This window comes from Hippopotamus amphibius, chromosome 13, assembly GCF_030028045.1.
Source record: "Hippopotamus amphibius kiboko isolate mHipAmp2 chromosome 13, mHipAmp2.hap2, whole genome shotgun sequence".
In the NCBI taxonomy this organism is placed as follows: domain Eukaryota; kingdom Metazoa; phylum Chordata; class Mammalia; order Artiodactyla; family Hippopotamidae; genus Hippopotamus; species Hippopotamus amphibius.
Window position 1 is genome coordinate 101,623,395 of NC_080198.1, and position 25,739 is coordinate 101,649,133.

General features: G+C 42.4%; 1 protein-coding gene across 6 annotated transcripts in view; it reads right to left on the reverse strand.

Annotated features, from left to right (window-relative positions):
* Nucleotides 1-25,739, reverse strand: part of HTT (huntingtin) — a 134,138-nt gene that overhangs the window by 67,704 nt on the left and 40,695 nt on the right. For 5 of the 6 annotated variants that reach the window (XM_057706711.1, XM_057706716.1, XM_057706714.1 and 2 more), the window contains 17 exons: nt 25,234-25,438; nt 24,001-24,048; nt 21,107-21,187; nt 16,692-17,047; nt 13,626-13,746; nt 13,256-13,371; nt 11,484-11,595; nt 11,097-11,234; nt 10,135-10,293; nt 9,940-10,037; nt 8,756-8,895; nt 7,702-7,765; nt 7,356-7,456; nt 5,597-5,743; nt 3,838-3,958; nt 2,150-2,226; nt 991-1,142 (listed from right to left, as the gene is read on the reverse strand). In XM_057706711.1, the coding sequence (XP_057562694.1) occupies nt 991-1,142; nt 2,150-2,226; nt 3,838-3,958; nt 5,597-5,743; nt 7,356-7,456; nt 7,702-7,765; nt 8,756-8,895; nt 9,940-10,037; nt 10,135-10,293; nt 11,097-11,234; nt 11,484-11,595; nt 13,256-13,371; nt 13,626-13,746; nt 16,692-17,047; nt 21,107-21,187; nt 24,001-24,048; nt 25,234-25,438 (2,236 nt within the window). The remainder of the gene's footprint in view (nt 1-990; nt 1,143-2,149; nt 2,227-3,837; nt 3,959-5,596; nt 5,744-7,355; nt 7,457-7,701; nt 7,766-8,755; nt 8,896-9,939; nt 10,038-10,134; nt 10,294-11,096; nt 11,235-11,483; nt 11,596-13,255; nt 13,372-13,625; nt 13,747-16,691; nt 17,048-21,106; nt 21,188-24,000; nt 24,049-25,233; nt 25,439-25,739) is intronic. The other variant, XM_057706712.1, reaches the window with a different exon arrangement.

The window sequence follows — 25,739 nt, forward strand, 5'->3', positions numbered from 1 at the left end:
CCCTTCCTGGTCTTTATAACTGAAGTTCAACTGGCAAGACCTTCTGACTCTGCCTCCTTCACTCTTTCTTAACGGGTCTCTTCCCACACAGTCCACAGCCATCACCCGGTCAGACTCTCTCAATCTCGCCTTAATTACGAGTTTCCCTAGCTTCTCCTCCAATCCACATGTGTGTCAGCCAAGAGATCTTTCTAAAATACTAACCCAACTGCTAGTCCCATTCATGAGGTTCTTCCACGACCTCCCAGAGCAAACAGACGAAGTTCTCATGAATGGGGACGGCTCCCTCCCCAGACATATTCTCCAACCCGTCCTCACCCTCACATGACATCCAACATTACTTAGCTCTCAAACACAGAATTTTTCATGTCTCCGTGCCTTTACTTGTGCCCTACCCTGTCTAGTGTGCTCTTTCCTGCCAGCCCATAAGTCTTATTTTCTGGGCACTTCCCTAGTGGTCCAGTGGTTAAGACTCTGTGCTTCCAATGCAGGGGGCACGGGTTCGATCCCTGATTGGGGAACTAAGATCCCACGTGCCATGTGGCCAATAAATTAATTAATTAAAAAATTAAAAATTAAAAAAAAAAATCTTATTTCCTGTCCCAATCCCCAACAGAGAGTGATTAAGGCCACTCTGTGCTGCCACTGTACTTCTGCTGACATGTGTCCCTATACACAACTTGAGAACGTAGCCCAAACACCGTACTTTCTTTTGGCCCTGGTGTCTGAGACAGTACCTGCATACAGTGTCCGCTAAAATGAGTATTCCTGTAGCTAACCGAGCAGTAGGCTGGGAAAGGGCTGCTTTAAAATCCTCGGCACAGAATAGTACACATTTATGTCGGTAATGTCTAAAATTCTGACTGAAGGAACAAGCCATCACTGGCAATGACCTCAATACTTTTGCTCCATGTGCTTACCACCCCCACCCCTCAAGAGTCAATCAAAAGCTAAAGACCTGGAATCCCTGTTTCCACTCAGTACCAATACCTGCAAGCAAGTTCCCAGCTAAAATCAAAGCATCCTGATGGGCTGAGAGGTCCAACGGGAACCAGGCTGATGAAAGCAGTGTCAGGATCATGGTGACCATCCCCACAGTGCAGCTCTTCCTGGACTCCTCGGAGGCGCTCAGTGGGGGCACTCTGGAAGCACACATGTGCGAGATCAAATTACAGAAACATTTTAAGCTAAATCTTGCTTTCTCTTATGAACCAAAAGGAAGGCACATCACCGTTCATTTTATGCCAGCTCAAAGTGATTGTACTATTAACTAGCATCTTGTAACCATAGGTCCATAAAAATTATCTGAGAAATGAAATCAGGTAGCAGATCTGACTGAACTTTTAAACTCTCTTTAGATTTTGACTTAGGACATTTACTTCAACACCAGAGTTGCTCAGAAGTCAGGTCCAAGCCTGAATCTACGACCCAGAAACTGCAGTTGCTCATCAGTACTTGTCAACAGAGGAAAGCCACCACCCTAGACCAGAGAACGTACCCACTTTAAGCAAAGTTACTTGGCCGTACACTGACACACATGAGAAACCTGCAGATTTCCTTCCAAGTGTGACGGTGAGTTACTAAATCTTTCTCAGCCATCAGTGTACATACTGAAAGCTTGCTCCTTAATGCTGCAGAGGACTCAGAATTATTTCACAGGCGCTACAAGGGCACCTACTGGAGGAAAATCATTCTTAAGTGAGAACTGCTAATGTTAAGTACAACAGTTCCTAAATTACTCTTGTAATTATGACGATTTTGCATGATAGGTCACACTTGATTTCAAACAAAAAAATGTTTCTAAATTTTTAATACATGGTGAATAATTTTGGAGAGAATCAAGTCAATCAGAAAAGTCTTTTGCCAGCATATGTAAATTCCCTTCAATTAACCTGCAAAATCATACCCTCAAATCCTCCAAAATGCTTAAGAGTGAGCACGTGACATCCATCAGACTCACAAGTAACTCAGCATTTCCCAATAGCTCCTTCTCTAGTTCCCACACTGACAGGGCAGCAGCAAGTATTCCAGTGGGTATTTCTCCAAAAGCTGAGACTGATAAACGACTTCACAAGAAAGAAAGAAAGATCCTTACAACTATGTTCGTATCACATAACTGTAGACAGCCATGAGTGAAGAAAATACATACCCACAGTGCCAGCCTAAACTCCAAACGCAAACTGGAAAGGCAGTTGAAAGAAGACACAGAGCTTCACAGCATCCAAACTAAAGAAGAAAGGAATGATACAGTCACACTCAAACACCAAAAATCATTTATTAAATTGAACCTCCTTTTGCCCTTTATAAAAAGTATGAGCAATGAAACAAAATTGAGATCTGTATCTAACAACAGGACATCTGTCCTCCTGTGGTACAAATTCATACCTCAGAAGGCACAGCTGGACAACTGAGACACAGGTTTAAGGAGGGTCGATTATATCCCAGTGAGGAGAGGCCAGCAGTGATGCACCTCCTTCTGCCTTGAAATTTAATTCATCCTGTGCTCCTCGCCCCCCACCTGGAATGCCCTTCCTACCCCCCCGACCCGTCACCACCGTCTGCTCCTGCATTCGAGCTAATTAATGTCCATCTTCCCGATCAGACTGGAAGAACCACGAGGGCAGGTATCCTCTTTGTTTTTACATCCCAAGCCTAGAACAGTGTCTGACATATGTAGGCCACCATAAATACAAATGAAGTTTATAATTTTTTGAACAAATCAAGGGAAGACCAACTACAGAGAGCCCAAACAATATTTAAGCTTGAAAGGCACTTACATACTTATCAGGATAGTCTAATCATAAATGTCTGAGATTTTACAACATGAAAGCATTCCTTCTGTCACATAAAATAAACGACAAGGTTTAACCTGGTAATCAGCAAACTGGCACTACTTTCGTTTAACATTCTTTTTTCTCATCATGGAAGTTACACTTGTTCATTTTAGAAAGCTTGTGAATATCTTAAAAAGCATAATCATTCATAATCCTAAAATTTACTTTGGTAATTTTCTGCCAATCATTTTCCTGAGTATGTGAGAAATGTGTTTATGTGAGCATTATTTTTCATAAGCAAGATCTGTCTATACACAAGCATACACAGTTTTGTACTGTGCCTTTTTTTCACTCAATATTATAATCCGGATGACCACTCTACAGATTGTTAAAAATTCTCCAAAGCATCACATTAACAGGTGCATAATAAACACCTGTTAGTTATAATGAGAATTTAATCACTTTTGGATTCTTAGACATTATGGTTCTTTTGAAACTTCAGCATCATAAATAATGATACAGATAATCACATTACACACACATCTTTGTTGGCATTTCTCTCCCCTTCGTATATATTATAAAGTCACCGAGTCAATAATTTTAGAGACATTTTAAACTTCTGATATACTACCAATTCAGATTATGGTAGTTTTTCTTTTCATTCTTACGTCTTCCTAGATTGGCTGATTTTTTTTGTTTGTTTGGTGGGGGGGGGGGGGGGGGGGGAGGCACGCCTCGAGGCTTGTGGGATCTTAGTTCCCCGACGACCAGGGACTGAACCCGGGACCTCAGCAGTGAAAGTGCCAAGTCCTAACCACTGGACAGTAGGGGAATTTATTCCCTTGGCTGAATTTCTTTACAATGAACATATATTACTTTAATAATCAGAAAAAAAATAGTTGTTTCCATTCCCACTGGAATAAACCAAGGTTTTATTCACAAAAGCACAATTTCTTAGTAAGCTCCACATATAAGAGCTCTACTACAAGCATCCTACCATTAAGAACCGACCACACAAACTACTGAAAAGTAATCTCATTAAGACCAACCAAAAGAGACTTACTGTGAGCGCCCTCGTGGTTGATGTGATTAGTTCATGAGAAACCGCTGCAATGACCCTTGAAAGATTGTTTTCCATAGTGACATCTGTTATGCTTGGTAGTAGGTTATAGCCTCTATAAATTCTAATAGAAAGATATGTGGAGACTTAAAATCCACCATTGAAGCTTATGACATTTTCAAAATTCCAATGGCATTTAAAATGTTAAGATTAAAGGCTATAAGAAGTTACAGCCATCCTGACTTTTAAGTTAAAGACTGGGAACAAATGTGGCCATTATTCTGTGAAATGGTTGAGACGACCCCTCCCCTCCTCCATCACCCAACCCCCAGCACTGAAGCAACCTCTCCTCAACAAAGCCTTGCCTGCAATCTCTCCACGTGTCCAAAGAGGCCCATTTTCAAGCTTTCAGTTAAGAGACATCCTTCACGAAGCTACTCCTTTCCCACTACGGGACCGCCACTTTTCCACGTTCCATTCATGGCACGTGTCGATTTCAACCCCTCCCTGTAGTTACATACAAATTCTAATTCCCCAACTATATAGATGAAGCCCAGGCAGGACTACTGTGCATTCACTTTTGTTTCCCACAGTGTCCCGTCCAAAGAGGCACTCAACAATAAAGCTAAGGAGAATATTACTTTATCTTCTCACGTAAATCCTACCACAGCAGGCAGCTAAGCTGCAAAAACAGTGCAAAACTGGTGTCTGTGTTTATCATGCGAGAACCAAATAAACACATGTCAAGAGGACAACCTAAGTTTGGAGTGGAAGTTTCTCATAGTAGTGGTTAGTAACCAATTGACATTTAGAAGACAGCAAGTTTGTTGACAAGTTACCACCATAAGCTTGTCAAACTCCTGATACTGGAATATTCTTACACTGCTTCTGTTTATCTTAAAGGGACATTTATCCTGAATATTTTCAAAGACAGAAAATGCCAGTTTTGAGGTTAAAAAAAGGAAATTATCTGAGAAGAAAATTATTTCCATATTTTTTAAGCAGTCTTTACATTAGAAGAGATGATATTTATTTAGGAAAAATGGCTTCAAAATTTGACAAGCTAGTTCCAAATTCAGAACAAAAGTATCAAGTGCACATTTTGGCTTCAGTCTTTTAGGCCTAAGTCTTTTTAAAAATTGCCACTCAGTAGAAAGAAGAATTTTCATATAAAAACTAATTTTTAAAATAACATTTAAAACAGAAAGAATGTTTTAAAAGCATAATAGTCTTATTATCACTTCTGCAACCTTCTTAGCAAACTGAAATTTTGAAGAAAATTATATCTTCATTAAAGCATTTCTGATTGCTTTTATAGTTTGTGCCACTCATCTGAGAATCAGAAAAGAATGGGCTGTGTAAAGCCGTTTGAAATTGTATTTAAAAGACTCCCACAAAACAATGTGAATAATAATAATTGCAAATCACTGAACTAGCGGATAAGCTTCACTAACACTGACACACATAACAGCCTGCTCAGCTAAAAATTACTGTCACGACATAACCATACTCTTCACAGGTAACACAAAGTGAAAATTTCAAGGACAAGTTTTTAGATAAGACATAGCACTACATCCTACAGAAAAATACAGCTGTCACTATGAGGCTTTTAACAAATGAATCATAAGATTTATGATGTCAAAGAGAAGTGTCCTATCAAAGGGAGACCACCTACTCAAACACCCTCCCCCCAAGCTTCTTCTCTAGAAAACACAAGGTTTCAGATTAAAGCCCCACGCCACACTTTGCTCGGTGAGCATACCTGGTTATGGTGCTGACAGAGAAGTGAGACGGAGGCTGCGTCTCATGCATGAGGAGCTTCAGGTAAACGCTGCTTTGATCTCTCGCCACAGCCACTACTGGGTCAGCCTGTCCTTGGTCGCATTTATAAAACAGCTTTGGGACAAGCCTAACAGAAAAGTAACGTTCATTTCCATTAGAAAGTACACGAAACCCACCTGTGATTCCCCTCCCTCCAGCGTCAAGGTCAAGCCTAAGCAGCGTCCACACAGACGCGTCATTCTTCAGGGGCGGCCCTTGTCAGGCCCATCAGAGCAGAGGCTCTGATCGCAGGACCACTCCCCACCCACCTGCTCTGAAATGACCAGATGCCGGCCTTCCCTCTCGTCTGTCACACAATTACATATGTCTCTCTACACGTAACTACGTGCTTTGATTTAAAAAATCTTGAAAGTCCTCTTTCTAATTTCCTAAATTTTGTTCAATAAACACATATTACTTTTAAAACAAGACAAAAGTTATTTTAAAAAGAAATACCAATGACTGCCTAAACAACTGACACATATTTAACTTCTTCTGAAATACTTGTTTTGGTGAAAAGAATCAGGCACAATCATATTCTGGTAGTGGGAACACACACGGATATGTTTCTGGAGAGCACTTTCACAGTAAGTACCAAAACCCATAAAAATCCACCTCTAGGTATCTGCCCATGAGAAATGAAAACATACATCCACACAGAGTCTCGTAGGCAAGTGTTCAAGCAGCATGACTCATAACAGTCAAAAGTGAAAATAATAGTATCACCTGGTGAATGTATGAATAAAATACAGTATTATCTACATAGCAGAACACTATTCAACAACAAAAGGAATATTTTGTAGTGAAGGTTGCACAACTCTTAAGTTTGTCAAAAATCACTTAATTGTACACTTAAAATGGATAAATTTTAAGAGATATAAAATTATACCTCAATAAAGTTACTAGAAAAAAAACATCAAAAAGCTTGGCCTAGTAACTCAACTTTCAGGAATTAATTCTAAGAAAAAAATTATATACAAACATTTATGTGTAACAATAGTCACTGAACCATTATTCATTATTTAAATCAATAAAAACAATATCCAACCAAATTATATTTATATAAAAATTTATTACAACTACATAGTGAAAAAACATCTACTAACTAAAAACTTTTTAAAACAATATTTATAGCCTTTATTTATCTCATACTGCATGAAATGTCATGCACTTCAGTACAGAAATATGAATACATCTGACCAGAGGGTACCCCCCAGACAACAACGGTAGTTAAAAAAAACGTTTTTAAACGTATTTCCAACAGGAAGATGCTGATAATATGTTATGTGAAAATTATCACATGACAAAACTGCATGTGCATTTTGTCCTAATTTTGAAAAAGAAACTTGTACACAGGATATACAGCAAAAAATGTTAATAGTGGTTATCTCCTGTGGTAGAACTGAAAGTGATTTTTACTTTCTTCTTAGTGCTATTCTCCACATTTCAAAGTTCTGGCCATGAAAGTACATTACTTTCATAATATGAGGCTAGTACTTTGTTGTTGTTTTAATTTTCATTTCAGACTCTTAAGATAGTGAAAAATATATTTTTTGATAGTTTAAGAGTAGCTGAAAATGAGCTCAAAAGGTTAGGAATACAGCCCTATGGCCTTTGAATTTCTCCCCTCTTCCCACCCTCACATCATTTCATACTTTAACCAAGACAGTGAACAAAGAGAGAAGCTATGTGGTAAGCACCTCATTAACGAAGCAGCAGCAACATGTCGCACTCTGGGGTCTTCGTCCCCAAGCAAATGGATGACAACGTTGTTGAGCACCCGTTCCTGCAGTTTTAAAAGCTGTGGAAATAGGGATGAAATGAAAACATATGACTGTATTTAACTACATTTTAGGTCAGATACTTTGGAAAGCCAGTGAGGAAGAACTCAATGTCACTAGTCTTGAAGTCACACACACAATCACAACTTTCACGATATAAACTGTGAAATAAACCTAGGACAGAGTGCATTCCACAACATTCTAGCCTCTAGGAAGGGCACTTCCTGGAAGTTAACTCACGGCCTCACAAAAATGAAAGGCTTACCCCTGTATAATGATGGGCCCCTCTGTGTAGGTTTTCCGCTTTTGCCTCCAAGAAGCTCACCAACCTGACACAAAAGAACACATTTCACAATAAACAGTTCAGCCACTGAACAAACCCCCACAGCTGGCCTGCAGAACTGCCGGCTCCGGCTCGTTAACCTGGAGTCGGGGAAGGCTCTGGGGCAGCCTTACTTAAAACCACAGAAAGACTCATGTTTTCAAACAAGTAGAATTTACACTCCTCTCCTGACTCCAGGCACAGTCAGAAAGTAATCAGTAAACTATTTTTCTTCAAAATGAATATAAACATCTGTTGTTTTGAAAGACCCCAAGTGCCCTGCAGAATTAGCTCAAACACCTACCAAAGGAGGCAGGAGGGGAGGCTGTGGGGAGGGTGGCTGAAACTCTGGCCCTTCCTGCAGACGGGAAGTCCCCGGCCCACCCCGCTCAGGGTCCTGTCTGTGAGACGCAGGTGAAAGCAACCCTGACTTCACGGAGATGTTCTGAGGTTGAAAGAAAATAACCCACAGAGGGCACTCAGCCCAGCCTGGCACACAATAAGCACTCTGTAAATGCGGGCTTAAAACACAAACCAGAGCAAAAAGGAAAATTTCCCGTCTAAAAGAAAGCAACTGGAATTAACACTTACTCTTAGAAAATGAAAAATCGCAGGACATCAAAAGTTATTTTTTAATTGCAACAAAACACAAGTCAGCTGTCTGACCTACGTTCACTACAGTGTTGAGTACACTCGTTTAAACAAGCACAAGTGACACAAGCTACACTGTTTCAGGAGTTCAAGCTCTTTTATCCACACCATCCAGAACACTCAAATGACTGAGGCTACCAGAAAACTCTGCTCCTCTGCCTGCATGTAAAAATTCCAAGAAGCTGAGGAGGAGATGGGCAATGGCAGCCGTGCAAACCACTCAGACGCCGACAGAGGCCACTCGGTAAGTGCCACTCCTGGCACCAGGGGACCGGGCCTTCCAACTTGGCCCATCCAGACCTGGGAGCAGTTGCGGCTCACGGACCTAGCGGGCCCACTTACTCACCGGAAGTCGATCTCGGCAACAGTCTCCAGAAGCTCTGTCCTCACCAACCAGTAGGAGCTGCTCCGCAGGGCCAGCACATCCGTGATGAGCTGCAGCCCCCACTGGCTGTCACTGCTGCTGCAGAGGCTCATGGCGCAGAGCTGGAAGGCACGGTGGGCACAGCTGGGCCTCTGCCGCCCCCCCACCCCCCGCCCTGTCCTCCTCTAACAGCAACAGGGACGTGGCCCTGTTTCCACCTCCCTCAGAAACACTTACACTCCCACCTCAGTAAACTCAAGTTGCAAAGTAAATGTGTCCCTTCCACACAATCCTGTTCTCTCCCCGCCAACCCCCTACTCCCGTCTCAGCCTCTATCCTGGCCTCTCCTCCCAGACGCCAACCTCCCCATCACTGACCGTGCACCACACCACCACGGCTAAACGCGCACTGCTGCAGGCCCACACATGGGACATGGCACTGCGCCCTTCCTGACGGGACCATGCACTTGGCTGCACCCGTGGACAGGACGGGGCTCCCGAGGCTGCACCCTCCCTGCACCTGAGTGCACTCGTGGGTGGTTCCACACATGGCCTGCTGCCAACCCCTCGTTCTGCTCCAGCAGAGACAGACTGACTGAGACTTAGCAAACCATGGAACACAGAAACAGTTCTGGTCAGGCCGTGAAACTTTAAAAAGGGACGGTAGCCCATAAATCTGACAATTGTAGGGTTTCTGTTTTGATTTTTACTGGTTAACTTGGACTGCTGTTGACTAGCCAGTTGTGACCTATGAACCAGCTGACAGAAAGGTTCGACATGCGGCCACATAAAGGATAGGGCTATCCCAGGACACAAAAAACAAAGAGGATTAAATAAGCCCTACGTCTCACTTTAACTCTATGCATTCTATGGGCCTGAAAGAGTTGTTTTTTAATTCAACAAGTTTTACACTTAATGTGAACAAGGCACAGATACCCTTTAGGAAAAGTATATTCCAAACAAATATTCTGAGATTAAAATTAAAGTCTATTACACTTTAACCCTGTTGGCGATGCTTTCCTTCTAAGGCTGAGTGGTGGATACACAGGTGTTTATTATTGTTTAGAATGTCTGGAAATATTTAATATTAAGCTCCAATTTTAATTGTAACATTGGTAAAAATTTCCACTAATCAAAGAACAGATTCCCACAAACAATCATGCTCACCCTCACAGCTGTACAAGCCAACTTGCAAGTGACAGAAGATTCGTCCTTCAAAGTTTTCTGCAGCAGGGGAATGCAGTCCGCCAGAGAAAACGTACTTCCTGCCAGAAGACCAAGCAAAAAACGCCTTCCTGTGAACCTGAACATGAGAATGCCATCTAGAAGAGCCAACACTGAAAACTGAAAGCTTGACATTACCTGTTAGAGCTCTGACGGTACCCATCCAGTCCCCCACGTGGAAGCGGGACCTGCTGAGGATGGAGGAGACGAGGGTCCCACAGAGGATGGCCGTGGCTCCCCTGACCTGCGGGTCCCCGTGGTCAATGTAGTTCAGGATGTCTGACACGTACTGCTCCTCTGCGGAGAGAGAGAGCCTGGTCACTGTACCAGTCCCTACTGTCAACTTTCTAACTCAGGGTAAAGACTGAATTCTCAGGAAAGAAAAAAAGGGCGAGGGAGTGATCCTAATCCGAAAAGACTTGTTTATAATAACCATCAGTGGTGAGAAATGTTTCGGGGTTTAAAGATTCTGCATCCAGCATATCCCTGATAGCACCACGACACAATAGATTTTCTGGATTATAATTCCAGGTTGTCAGCCAACAATCAAAATTCTGAGATTTCATTTCAAATAAATGATTACAGAACCTCAAACGTGTCCACACTTACCTAGTATAAATTCACAAGCATGGGTCTGTCCTCTCGCCCAAGGAAGGAGAGACAAAGAGCAGGCAAGGGGATAACTGCAGGACAGCGAGTCTTCCCACCGTTCACCCATCATGAGAAGATGCCCCAGAATGTGCACTACAAAGACTGGCCTGCTGCTGCCCCACTGGCCTCCGTCCCCACTGGCTCTGAGTGGGAACCTCCGGCCTGGCTGGTGTGACCCATCCAAAGCAATTTCGATTTTACAAAGTTTGTGTTTTGTGCATAAATCCAATACGTATGTAGTGTGTTTCAACCACACATTGCATCTACAGGGGGTCCAAGAAGCTAAAAACATGACTATTTATGTGTTTCATGGAGAGCTACAACACAGCTCAAATGCTGCAAGTTAACTCAGAAAGCTTAGTGCTCTGAAACTAAAATAATCAGGATGGTTTGGAACAGTTTTCAAAATCACGATTAAATGTGAGGAATGATACAAACTTCAAACGTACCAGGGTAGTCCACAGTGTCAAGAGGTACTCTGTAAAGTTTGCTGAAGAAAGATGCAGGATGAAGGGCTACGGCGGCTCCAACACAGCTGAGCGCCAGGGCCTTCACGCTGACCCTCACGTCCCTGTCCGGAACCAAAGCTGCAAACAAACCCACCTGGGTCACTCCAGCTTCAAAGCAGCAAATATTTAGCTTCCAAATAAACAAAGCTAGACCCATGAAACCAGCTGCCCCCATCTTCCCCTCCCTTCCTGTCAGTCTGTGAAAACCAAAGTTCATCCCCAGATTCTACTCTGTCTGCTGCAAACAGGCACAAAGCTGGTTACCAAGCTGACCTCTGAAACCTAAAGTTATCCCCTTCAACTCTGCATCTGCCTTTCTATACTCACCGTTTTTTTCCCCAGTTAGCAAAAATGAAGCAGACAAAAGGCGGACGCAATGGACAAGAGGAGCAGAATCCTCGTCGGTGGACTGGCCAATGTCGCCTTTGATCCGACAGGGCTGGAGGAGCAAAAGTGACACTTGTTTGTCTTATCATCATGGAGCCCACACGCTGACCCGTTAGTTCATCCAACAAATAGTTCCAGAGCAGCAACCGTGACAGGTGCCTGGGATGTGGAGAGGCCTACCTTTGCCCACATGCGCCTGACCTCACAGACCACGGCGGGGCAGCATCAGACTGGCCAGAGGAAGTCCTGACACAGGGCTGTGTGGGCTGTGACAGGGATGAGCCCCATGTGCAGGGAGGGCGCAACACAGGAGGGTGGCTGAGACCCGGCATTCTCGGGGAGCTCCTCGGGCAGAGGAAAGCACCCGTGGAAGCCCAAAGCTACGCAGGGTGGGCCTGGTGCAAAGGGCCCAGAAAGACGGCCAAGGTGTCGACAGTGACTGAGCATCCACAGAGGGACTAAGTACAAAACACTACCTCCTGCCCTCAGGCATTTAAAATCAACTGGGAATACAGGACACTTACATGAAAAAGGTAAGCAATACAGAGATAATTTTAAAATAGTTCAATGGACAACTGAGCAACAACAACCAAACAACCCAAACAACCTGATTAAAAAACGGGCAAAGAACTTGAACAGACATTTCTCCAAAGAAGACATACGAATGGCCAATAAACCCACGAAAAGATGCTCAAAATCACTAATCCTCAGGGAAATTCAAGTCAAAACCATAATGATACACCGCCTCACACCCAGTGTGATGGCAACTCTCAAAAAGAGCCCAGAAGATAGTAAGTGTTGGCGAAGATGTGGAGAACATGGAACACTGGTACACTGTGGGCAGGAATGTGAACGGGTGTAGCTGCTGTGGAGAACAGTACGGTGGTTCCTCAAAAAATTAGAAGTGGAGCTATCACACGATCCAGCAATGCCACTCCTGGTACATACCCACAAGAACTGAAAGCAGGGTCTCGAAGGGCTATGTGCACACTCACTGATAACAGTATTATTTACAACAGCCAAAAGGTGGGAGTAACCCAAGTGCGCACAACAGACGAAGAGAAAAGCAACATGTAGAAAACGCATTCTGACACCCGCTACAACACACGTGAACCTGGAGGACACCACGCGGAGTGAGATAAGCCTGACACAAAAGGACAAATGCCATATGATTCCACTTACATGAGGTCCCTAGAGGAGCCAGACCCAGAGAGACAGAAAGCAGAACGCTGGGTGCCAAGGCCCGGGGGAGGGAGGAAGGGGAGGTTAGTGTTTAATGGGGACAGAGTCTCAGTTTGGGAATATGAGAAAAGCTCTGAGGATGGATGGTGGTGACGGCTACACAACAATGTGAATGCACTTAATGCCACTGAACTGTGCCCTTAAAAATGGTTAACACGGTAAATTTTATGAGTATTTTTCCACAATAAATAAACTAATAAATCAATGCAATGGAACAAAACCAAGAAATGTTGTAAGGCCATGCACAACCATCAGATGAATGGTCCAAGAAATCAGGTGAGGATGCGGCACCCACCTGCAGAGGCAGAAAAGCAGAGCAGCCCCGGGAAGAGGTCAATATGAAAGGGGAATAGCTGAGCAAAAGCCCAGCGATGGGAAAGCCAAGAGCACAGTAGACGGTCAGCAGCCAGGGCAACGCGAAACACTCACGCACGCTCAGGACACTGAGCCGTCTCGGCTAGGAGTCTCACCTTGTTTTCTTGATCTGGTTCAGCAGCTTCGTCTCTGGAGATACATTTATCTACACTGCTGTCAGAGGGCTGCCTGCTGTGGCCCATGCTTTTCAACAAATGCACTTGCTGTAGGGCTTCAAAAGCAGAGAAAGAGAGGATAAGGGACAAGTTTCCAATTAAAATACAAATACACATATTTACACAAAGTCAATATGAAAGCATAGGATTTAGATCAAAAAAAGGATAATTTCTCAATTGATTTTCCTCATTTGCTATTTACAACTCAGGAAACAAAGATACCAGAAGATTTCTTCTCAGAAGCTAAGATATAAGAGGTCAGGGTTGAAGACAAGGCCACTCTGTAGTACATGGCCTGAAGTCAACATACCAATGGGAGAGTTTCTGAAAGCATCTCCTTCATCAGGAAGAGCCACAGCAGCATCCTCGTCCTCGTCCTGCGGCTGCCCGGCCTGTATCCCTGGGTACTGGCTGTCGGCACCGTCTAACACCTAAACAGTGCATCAGGGGCTGTGAGGGTTCTGAAGTGCGATCACTGAAGGGCGAGCCCTCCAACATGGAAGTTGGCAAAAGCAAAACCCCACAAATAACATGGAACACATCTTACGCACCAACACGAAGGCCAGTTCCTCAAGTGCACATGGGTGCATGCATATACATTATCAAGAGCTTAATGATCATACACTACCACTACATTATAAAAAGCTTTTGTAACTCTGAAAATTCCAAGAAAATTCCAAACTGGACATTTCTCTTCTTGATTACAAAAAGAAAAAAGAAAAATCCAAACAAAAATCTTTGTGTTCACAAGCAAATTTTACAGTAAGTCAAAAATGAGGAAAAATCTTTCAGACACAAGTCTACCAATAGGTTATCCCCTAAACTGCTAGGATTGACCCAACTCAGTTTTGGGCACAATATTTCATATATTTAGCCATATACGTGGGTTATGATTTCATACTGCAAAATTGTTCACATCCAGTTGAAATCTCATGTAATTGACCTGAAAAACTGAGGGATGGACCTTCAATATGCTAGTAAATTATTACTGAAATAAATTCTATATCATTTAAAAAGCCATCCCAAATCCTTCCGATTAAATTAAAAAGAAACTGAGCTACATGATCAAAAACAACCAAGAAAGAAATGATTTTCTTCACTCTCCAGATTGTTTAAAAAAAAAAAAAAACCCACACAGGTTAAAAGGAGAAGCTTCACTGTAATAAAAACATCTTTCACATATCACACTACACCGCAGGCAGCTCAGAAGCACATACGTGTATTACCCCCGCTCTCCTCCCAAGTCCCACAATGTAAGTGCTGTCGTCATCATCATCTTCATCTTCATCTTGTGGACAGGAAAGCGGAGGCCAGAAGGGCCACCCTGCACTGGCTACACGGTGAACGGCCGGGCCAGAATTCTCATTGTGTGGGCTCCCTCCAGGCCAAGCCCCACACTGGGCCATCTCCTGGGGAGAATCCAACTCCACTTGGTTGGCCTGTTTTCTCTACAGCACTTGCTGCCATCCAACCATGTGTTTACTCACTTGTGATTACTGGCCTGTGCTCTGCCCCACCCACACGTGCACACTCTAGAACAGAGGAAGGCAAACTGTCTTGGACCAAACCTAGCCCGCCACCTGTTTTTGCGAATAAAGTCTTACTGAAACACAGTCGTGCGCATCCACGTGCACACTGTCGATGGCTGCTCCGGCACTTCAGCAGCAGAGATGAGTATGCAACACAAGCCCTATGGCTCACAAAGCCAAAGATATTTACTATCTGGCCCTAAACGGAAAGAGCTGGAGCACTCCCACTCTAAAATATTAGCTTCATGTGAGCAGTTTTGTATGTTTTGCCCTCTACTTCATCCCCAGCTTATAGAACAATCCCTGGAATACAACAGGTGCTCAGTACATTTGTTCAGCAAATAACTAGTGACAAAATAAAGGACATGAAAGCACCTCATAGACTAGAAAGAACTCTGCCAATGTGAGAAACATCAAGGGGAGATGTTTACTTCCTGCAGGCCAGAGCCTGGCACAGGTCCCTCACCCAGCCCCGCCATATAACACACAGCTGCTGTAGCACTCGCACATGGGACACTTCCACAACTTCCTATGGTCATTCAGTCCTACTTCCAGCAAACCTGTCCAAAAATCATCTACTGTAAAAAGGCAAGATGGAGGCTGGTGCAATCAGCAAACAAAAGAAACTTCCTCCACACACTCAACGTGCTACAGAGCCCAGCACTTCCCAGCCTTCTCTTCTCCTGGCCTTCACCCTTCCCTGACTTAAAATCACTTCCCACTATTCCAGTCATCTGTCCTATCCTCCTCCAGGTCTTCTAGTTAAAAACCCCAACTGTGAGCCCACTTCTCCAACCGAGTAAGCGGAAATCCACTCGGCCACTAGGAACCACAACCATGTGGCAACTGGACAGCTGCCAGTGCTTTAGCTCGTGATTTGCAACTCAAACTTTCTATATTCATTCAAGTAAAAAAAAAAAATTTATATATACACACACACATACATATATTCTTAATAAAATACATTCAATAGTAGCAAAACAACAGTACAAATTGTTTAAATAAAATGGAGCTGTAAAACTCAGTATATACCTGTACCAAACTTCAGACCACTCTTGAGGTGTTTCTTACCCACTAATTTAGAGATAAGAGGTACTTACACCCATGCTCTGTAAGATGGATGTTGTAACAGTTTTTGAAAAGTCAAAATGTATTAAAATAATGCACAGTATTAATGTTATTAATCATACTGCATGGGACTTCCCTGGTGGTGCAGTGGTTAAGAATCCACCTGCCAATACAGGGGACACAGGTTCAATCCATGGTCTGGGAAGATCCCACATGCTGTGGAGTAACTAAGTCCATGAGCCACAATTACTGAGCCTGCACTCCAGAGCCCATGAGCCCACGTGCCACAACTACTGAAGCCCACATGCCTAGAGCCTGTGCTCCACAACAAGAGAAGCCACCACAGTGAGAAGCCCTCACACCGCAACGAAGAGTAGCCCCTCTCGCTGCAACTAGAGAAATCCTATGTGCAGCGACAAAGACCCAATGCAGCCAAAAATAAAATAAAAAAAAAACAAACATACTGCATTAAGACCACAAATCTGTTAATAACAGGTTCCTCAAGGATTTTCAAAGTAGTGACTTAACCTGGGCCCAACAAGGTACTAAAAAATTTTAAATGCACTTTTGACCTCCATGTTCAACACAGATGACACTGGTTTGTTTCCTTCAGCGACGGACTCAGGTGGGGCCGAGCTGCATGTTAAGGATACGAGCTGGTGACCCCAACACCATTAACAGTGGGTCAGATGGATGGAGTGAATCAGCAGGAGGGTCCAGGTCTGGGCCTCCAGGGAAGGCACCTCTGCAGAAGCCGGGCTGCCCCTCCAACCACTTACAATTTCAGAACTGTCGGAAGGGGTCACAGCTGAATCGGGCCCCTCGGTGGTGGTCTGGGAGCTGTCGCTGATGGGAGAGGAAGCCTGGGTCCCACCGTTCAGGTCCATGGCAGGGTCGGACGGGATGGCGCTCATCTGGCTGGAGCTGTGGCTCAAGATGTCCTCCTCATCCCCGTCGGTGGCAGCACTCGTCAAGTCACAGCCGGCCAGATCCACCGAGTCCGTCTGAAGTGTGTGCTGCGACCGGGGCTGCTCAGTGATGATGTCGTGACCCACAGAGTCAGCAGCTGAGCTGGCAGAGCCAGGAGTGGAAACCCCGGAAGAGGCAGCCAGCTCGATCTCGCCCTTGCCTGAGGCTGAAGACAAAGAAACACTCATTCTTCAAAGGGTCAGGAAAAGCATTCAATAGGGAATCATTTTGCAAAATACCCCAAAATTCAGTTGGCAAATGTTTTGAGTGCAAAAAATTCCTGAAATACAGTGAAAATATGAACTAGTCAATTTCAAAAGCAAGACGACAGTGCATTCTTCAAACCTTTTTACGGTATTATTTACTTATCTTCTACTATATTACTATATTGATAAAATAAGGGTCATAAGTAGGTATTTTTTAAATGCTATGAATATTCTCAAACGGCATTTCAGTGCAAAACCTCAACTCTACCCAGCAACATTACCACCTCCAGTTCTTAAGCACCTGCCCCACCCCGCCTGAGCGTGGAGCAGCAGAGACTCTGGCGATTCCCAGGCAGCCTGGTCAGGGGCAGAGGCTGGGTGCTCACAAATGCCCAGAGCTCTAAGCAGGTGGTGCTCCTGGAGGTGGGCTTTCCTTCTACCCAGACCCTGTTCAAGACCTCTAAGCCAGTCCTACTCTCCTGTAGCATAAAGCTTCACATTTTTCTAGTTTTGTTTTTAAATTGCCATTTAAAAAACACCACCACTACATAAAAATCGACACCAAGCTGTGAGCAGTGTACTCCTGGAGGCCAGTGGGTCAGTGAGCACCTGAGCTTTATAATGCTGTGTATAGCTGTAATTCTTTTTATTGTTTTAACTTTATTTTTGTAATTAAAAAAATCAATTTCTACTTTGTAGAATAAACCAGTAAGTAAGTAATCACGACTGATGTTATCCAGATTTTCCTTCCCCAATATTTCAGCCTTATTTTGAGTTATCTAAAAATATTCTTTTCGATGGAGTTATATAACCCAAACCACTTTCATTTAATCCAATTATCAGTATCTTACTGAGTACTCACCTTTTACAAGATGAATAAAGAGCTTAATTAGATATCTATCTGTATCTGTACACAAATATAAATTTCTTTCAAGTTAAATAATCCTCAATTTTTTTAATTGAAATACAGTTGATTTACAATGTTTCACGTGTACAGCAAAGTGATGCAGCTACACACACACACAGTTTCAGATTCTTTTCCATTACAGGTTATCACAAGACACTGAATATAGTTCCCTGTGCTATGTAGTAGGTCCTTGTTTATCTATTTTATATATAATAGTGTGCATATCTGTTAAACCCAAATTCCCAATTTATCCCTTCCCCTCCCTCTCCCCTTTGGTAACTATAAGTTTGTTTTCTATGTCTGTGAAATCTGTCTGCTTTTTAAATGAGGTCATTTGTATCATTTTGTTAAGATTCCACAAATAAGTGCTAACATATAATATCTGTCTTTGTGTGACTTACTTTATTTAGTATGATCATCTCTAAGTCCATCCATGTTGGTGCAAATGGCATTACTTCATTCTTCTTTATGGCTGAGTAATATTTCATTGTATATGTGTGCCACATCCTCTTTATCCATTCCTCTGTTGATGGGCATTTAAGTTGCTTCCAGGTCTTGGCTATTGTAAACAGCGCCACAGTGAACACTGGGGTGCACGCAACCTTTCGAACCATGTTTTTCTCTGGATATATGCCCAGGAGTGGGATTGCTGGGTCAAATGGTAGCTCTATTTTTAGTTTTTCTAAGGAACCTCCACACTGTTTTCCATAGCACCTGCACCAATCTGCACTCCCACCAACAGTGTAGGAGGGCTCCCTTTTCTCTACACCCTCTCCAGGATTTATTATTTGTAGACTTTTTGATGATGGCCATTCTTACTGGTGTGTGGTGATACCATTTTGTTTTGCATTTCTCTAACAATTAGCAGTAATGAGCATCTTTTTAAGTGCCTGTTGACCATCTGTTTGTCTTCTTTGGAGAAATGTCTATTTAGGCCCTCTGCCCATTTTCTGATTGGGTTGTATTTTTTTTTTTTTTATATATGAAGCTATATGAGCTGTTTGTGTATTCTGGAAATTATCCCTTGTCAGTTACGTCATTTGCAAATATTTTCTCCCAGTCTGTAGACTGTCTTTTCATTTTCCTTATGGTTTCCTTTACTGTGCAAAAGCTCTTGAGTTTAATTAGGTCCCATTTGTTTATTTTTGTTTTTATTTCCATTACTCAAGGAGATGAATCCAAAAAACATTGCTGTGATTTATGTTGAAGAGTGTTCTCCCTGTTTTCCTCTAGAAATTTTATAGTATCCAGTCTTACATTTAGGTCTTCAATCCAGTTTTAGTTTATTTTTGTATGTGATGTTAGAGAATGCTCTAATTTCATTCCTTTACAAGTAGCTGTCCAGTGCTCCCAGCACCACTTTATTAAAGAGACTGTCCTTCCTCCATTGTATAGTCTTGCCTCCTCTATGTTGTAAGTTAATTGACCATAAGTGTGTGGGCTTATTTCTGGACTTTCTATCCTGTTCCATTGATCTATGTGTCTGTTTCTGTACACGTACCATACTGTTTTGAACAGTGTAGCTTTGTAGTGTGGTCTGAAGTCAGGGAGCCTGACTCTTCCAGCTCCATTCTTCTTTTTCAAGATTGTTTTGGCTACTCAGGGTCTTTTGTGTTTCCATACAAATTTAAAAATTTTTTGTTCCAGTTCTGTGAAAAATGCCATTAGTAATTTGACAGGGATTGCATTGAATCTGTAGACTGCCTTAGGTAGTATTGATATTTTGACAGTATTGACAATACTGATTTTTCCAATCCAAGAACACAGTATATCTTTCCATCTGTTTGTGCTGTCTTCAATTTTTTTCATCAGCATCTTATAATTTTTGGAGTACAAGTCTTTTGCCTCCACAGATAGGTTTATTCTGAGGTATTTAATTCTTTGTGATGTGATGGTAAATGGGATTGTTTCCTTAATTTCTTTTTCTGACATTTTGTTAGTGTATATTGATTTTATATATTAATTTTGTATCCTGCAACTTCACTGAATTAGTTGACAAGCTCTAATAGTTTTCTGGTGGCATCTTTAGGATTTCCTATGTATAGTATCATCTGCAAACAGTGAGTTTTACTTCTTCCTTTCCAATTTGGATTCTTTTTATTTCTTTTTCTTCTCTGCTTGCTATGGCTAGGACTTCCAAAACTATGTTGAATAAAAGTGGTAAGAGTGGGCATCCTTGTCTTGTTCTTGCTCTTAGAGGGAATGCTTTCAACATTTCACCATCGAGAATGATGTTTGCTGTGGGTTTTTTATATGTGGCCTTTATTATATTGAGGTATGTTCTCTCTATGCCCACTTTCTGGAGAGTTTTCAATCATAAATGGATGTTGAATTTTTTCAAAAACTTTTTCTGCATCTATTGAGATGACTGTATGGTTTTTATTGTTTAATTTGTTAATGTGGTCTGTCACACTGATTGATTTGTGGATACTGAAAAATCCTTGCTTCCCTGGGATAAATCCTACTTGACTACAACTATGTCCATCAGTGATACTGGCCTATAATTTTCTTTTTTGTGTTATCTTTGTCCAGTTTCAGTATCAGGGTGATGGTGGCCTCACAGAATGAGTTCAGAAATGTTCCTTCTGCTGCAGTTTTTTGAAATAGTTTCAGAAGGATAAGTGTTAACTCTTCTCTGTTTGGTAAAATTTACCTGTGAAGCCATCTGGTCCTGGACTTTTGTTTGTTGGGAGTTTTTAAATTACTGATGCAATTTCAATGCTGATAATAGGTCTGTTCATATTTTCTATTTCTTCCTGGTTCAGATCCTCAGACAATTTTTAATCGCATTTTCCCCCTCACAACCCATGCAATTAATGAGACACCTACTATTCCCTTCTCATAAAGACTTATACTCAGGGAGTATAAACCTAATTTTAAAACAGTTTAAACCAAGGAAAACAGCAAATATTTGATGCAAGAAAACACATGTATCAAAGTAAACACTGTAAAAGAAGCCTGCATTATCCACCATCTAAGCAAGGTGGCTTTACTGCTGCCTCTCAGGAGCACGATCCACTGAGGTGCAGGGGAGGGACGGAGGTGGGGACAGCGGAGGTGGGGGCAGCAGAGGGGAGCAAGGAGAACACCACAGCCACTCCCAGAGACCTACCTGCAAAGGCAGGGCTGCTGCCGTCTGACCTTGACTCAGAGTCATCCTCCAAGGCTGCTGTTTCTCCAAAGAGCACTTTCCCTAGGAAATGACGTAGCGAGAGTCCTTTTAAGCTTTCTAAAAGAGCTTTGAAAATCAAATAAATGTACATTCCAAGAGGAAAATCATAAACATATTTAATTCCTGCTCTCAGTCTGTCATTATACATGTTTCTTTATATCTCTAGAGAGCTAAATACAAAAAATGCAAAGATATTACATTTAGGGCAGTACTAAAATCAATAAACTATATGGGAAAAAGTTAAAGCAATGATTCTCAATCTGTACCACAAAGTATTTTAATAATATTTATTGACAGACTACTCGATGTTAAATAATTTATATTACTATTTGATCTTCAAAATGATAAGTGATGGCTAGAACCAATTCTATCAGCCCTTGGGATATTCATGTCATGTCTCTAATGGCATACCAGAACTTATACATAAAACTTTTATACCTAAAAGTCACTTTTATTTTATTATCTTTTAATCTGCTAGATTTCTACAATTGATAATCAGTACTCAAGTACTGTATGATCTGTGAGGATGGAATAATTTCATCTTTTGCAAAATTCTAAAAATACATTTTACAGTTCATGGTTTCCAAATTATATTAATAAGAAAAAAGAAAACAAAAGTCTTAACATGATTTAACTGGGATCATTAAATCATTATGGTTACATTACATATAAATGTCATTAAATGACACTATTAAAATAATTACTGATGGACTTCCCTGGTGGCGCAGTGGTTAAGAATCTGTCTGCCAGTGCTGGGGACATGGGTTTGGTCCCTGGTCCAAGAAGATCCCACATGCCTCAGAGCAACTAAGCCCATGTGCCACAACTACTGAGCCCATGTGCCACAACTACTGAAGCCTGTACACCTAGAGCCTGCGCTCCACAAGAGAAGCCACCACAATGAGAAGCCCATGCACTGCAACGAAGAGTAGCCCCCGCTCACTGTAACTAGAGAAAAGCCCGTGCACAGCAACGAAGACACAACACAGCCCAAAATAAATAAATAAATAAATAAATTTATTAAAAAAAAAATTACTGGTAAGTTTCAATTTCTAATTTCACTGCTCTTCAATGATTAAGTCATAGGTGTGGTAACTTCCATAAATCTACACTGATGTGGCATTAAAGCCCTCCCCACACCCTGGAAAAAAGCAAAGAAAACTCAAAACCTAGATGAAACTGACATAGCAACTTGGCTTTTCTACTAAATAACAGGGTTCTTTATTACAGAACAAGTAACTTACCTTGAGAAAGCAAATAACATTCCAACCTGTGAATTTAGAGTTGATGAAAGCAGTATCTGTCTTTGGAAACAGTAGTTTGCAAATCTGTTCCAAGGAGCTCTCCCCAAGAGGGGCAAGGACCAGGCTGCTACCAGAGAGGGGACACCAGGTCACACCCCACTCTCACCCTGATTTTATATCACACAACAACAACTCTATTTTCATCTCTCTCCTGTGTCGGCAGATTTCACTTGGAAAAAAGAATTTTGCAGCTATGACAGGAAAGTGTGAAAACTGCAGCTCTAAATGAAAACAACAAAACACTGGAAAAACAAAAAAGAGACTGAGGAAAAATCCCATGTCCTAGCCCCAAGAAAACAGAAAAACATCTCCACCAGTGAATCAGTCATCTTCTCATCATCATCATCAGAGTGACTAAGAAACAAATAAGGTAAGTGCCGGAGAAATCTAGTCACACGCCTGAAAATCTCCTCCTAGTTCAAGGAAAGAAAGACTAGCCTTTCCTAGAAGGCTTTCAGTTTTCAAGTAATCTCAGTGTTCTCACCAAATCTCAAACTTAATTAAGTATCTCACATGATGATGGCCCAAATACTATTAATTCTAAGTACTTCTAGGAAATGTTTACTTAATCCAGCCAAGGCTACAATATTATTCCTGTTAAGATCCCATTCAATACTACAAATAAAATGAGGCATTGGTCTCTCATTTAAAAATGCTCAACTCATGATACAAAGATTAGTATGTTGTATGTGAAAGATTAGTTGTTATATCTCAATTATACCTCAAAAAAAAAAAAAAAAAGCTTTAAGTCTTTCAGGATTTCAAAATAGAAGACAACAGAATTCTTTTCTAGGGAAATCTAGACTGGAAAAGAACATAATAAGTGATGGTGTGTACCAAAACTATTAGATTATATCAGAAACACTAATTAAATAAAAATAAATTGTATTAGAAAACTTAGGTTATGTACAAAGCTAAAAACGGCTGAAAAACGACAACCAGGCCCAAATTAACCAAATAATTAACCAAACATTATTCCTGACTAATACTAAACAAAATTCATTGGGAAGATAAGTTACCTTTAAAAATATAACATTCCCTGAAGCAGAAGTGGGCAAACTACGGCTCACCCGTTTCCGTAAATAAAGTTGTACTGGAATGACACTGCACCCAGGAGCTTGGTATTGTCAGCGGCTGCCTTTCTACCAAGGACAGAGCTGAACCGTTGCTGACCCCTGCCTTAATTCCTTAGAAATTTATGACAGGGAATTCCCCAGTGGTCCTGTGGTTGGCGCTCTCACTGCCGGGGCCCGGGGTTCAATCCCTGGTTGGGGAACTTAAATCCCACACGGCTGAGAGCACCCCCCCCCCAAAAAAAAAAAGAAAAGAAATTTATGACAAACCAATTCTGATACACAAGCAACTTTTAAAAGCCATCCCACAGGACTATTCAGGCCTGGTCATCAGATTTCAGCACATTTATACACACAACCACCCTGCTGAGAAGAGGTACAGGCACAGCCAACTGCATTACAGAAACACAGAAAAAGCAGCAAGATTCAAAATAAGAATTGTTTCTGAAATAATCACCTTTTTGTTTTCTTGAAAGGACAGGGCTGCATGAAGAACCCCCTCCAGCTGTAATCACAGAAAATGACAGATGAAAGTAAGGTAACAAGCTGCTAAAATCCAGAAGGAATTAGAAAATCTTTAAGCTTGATTCAACTTTAAAACCAGAAAATATGTCTACATTCTAAGGTGGCGCTTACCTACCACACTGTAACATGAAAATTCATGTTACAATTTTAATTTCAACAACATGAAAATTATATTAACACTCAAATATATAGTTCTAAAAGTATGACCTAAAATGCAAAAGAGCTCAAAGTGCATTTAAAAAGCCAAACTAAAAACATTAAAAATCCTGGATTACTTGGTCAACTAATAATCAAATATAAATTTTCACTAGAAATAATCATTAGAAATTAGTATTTCCAGCAATTATTTGTAAGGCATGCATTCCACAGAGAAAAGGACTATTCAGTACAAAGAACAGTGGACAGGCAGATCAACAGTGTCTACTCGTGGTTTAGGTAACATGTGTTCAAATGAAGCAGCAGCCAGACTTCCTGCCAATCCTCCCTGGTCGGTCGATGCTGTGAGTAAAGGTCAAGCCGCACCCGCGCTGCGCTGCACGGACCCCACGTGCAGGCCTAGTGCAGCGCCGCCAGCCAAGATGCAGAAGCCTCTGCTGTGCCAGGCCCAGTGCTAGAGGCTGCGACGCGGGGACTCCTCTCTTCCAGCTCCCCAGGGGCAACTCCAAGTCAGACAGGTGGGTCTGCAGCAGCGTCCCGTGGTGGGATTAGGGCCCAAACGCCCAAGAGCATGGGGAAGAAGAATAGGGATGGGGCAGAAGAGGTACCCTGAGAGAAGGAACGGGTTTTCTAGAATCAGGCAGGACAGCAAAAAAGGGCCCACAGGGCAGAAAAAGACTCTAGAATTCCAAGAAGACTCCAAGACTCTGTCTCTGGCAAACGGACACAGGGCCTGGAAATCCTTTCCTGAATGCTTTCACTTCACGACAGATGAAATGCTGTGTGGAGGCCGCGTCAGAGTCAGGAAGTGGGCTTCAGGTGCCGGCCTCCCCCTGCCACCTAGCCTTCCCACCTTAGCTCCCATCTGTAGAATAAGGACGATACCTGCATCCTAAGTCTCGTAAGGAACTGTGCCGTCTGTTGCCCAGCACAGCGCCGGTGCAAAGTTCAAGAGAGGGGACAGTCGCACAGTGGGGTGGACTCCAAGAGTTCCCTTCCCAGCCCTCACCTATAAGCTCCACGATGCTCCCACTACGACTTCGGCAACTGGGCTCATCCTTAGCAGCGGTGAGCTGCCCGATGCCGCCCGCCGTGGTCAGCACGCGCAGGAGCCCGGGTGGAGGGGTTCTGAGGAGCTGCTGCAGGAGTTCCAGTGCCCCAGTCACAACGTTGTGGTCCTGGTGCTGAGTATAATGCAAGGTCAACTCATACACCTAGAAACAGAAACACCAGTGGTATTGCCACGGTTTTTTAAAATGTGCCCTAGGTTTCAGTTTTTTTTGTTTTTGTTTCATCTTATGTTGGGAAAATTTATGCCTTAATTTCTCCCTCTAAAAACTCTGGCCCTTTACCAGTGTGATCATTAGCTTCCATGCTGTTTTCTAAAGTCCCAGGATTTTTTTCACTGTTACATCAATTCCTTAAAAATAAATAGAGCACGACTTCCCTGGTGGTACAGTGGTTAAGACTCTGGGCTCCCAATGCAGGGGGCGCAGGTTTGATCCCTGGTCAGGG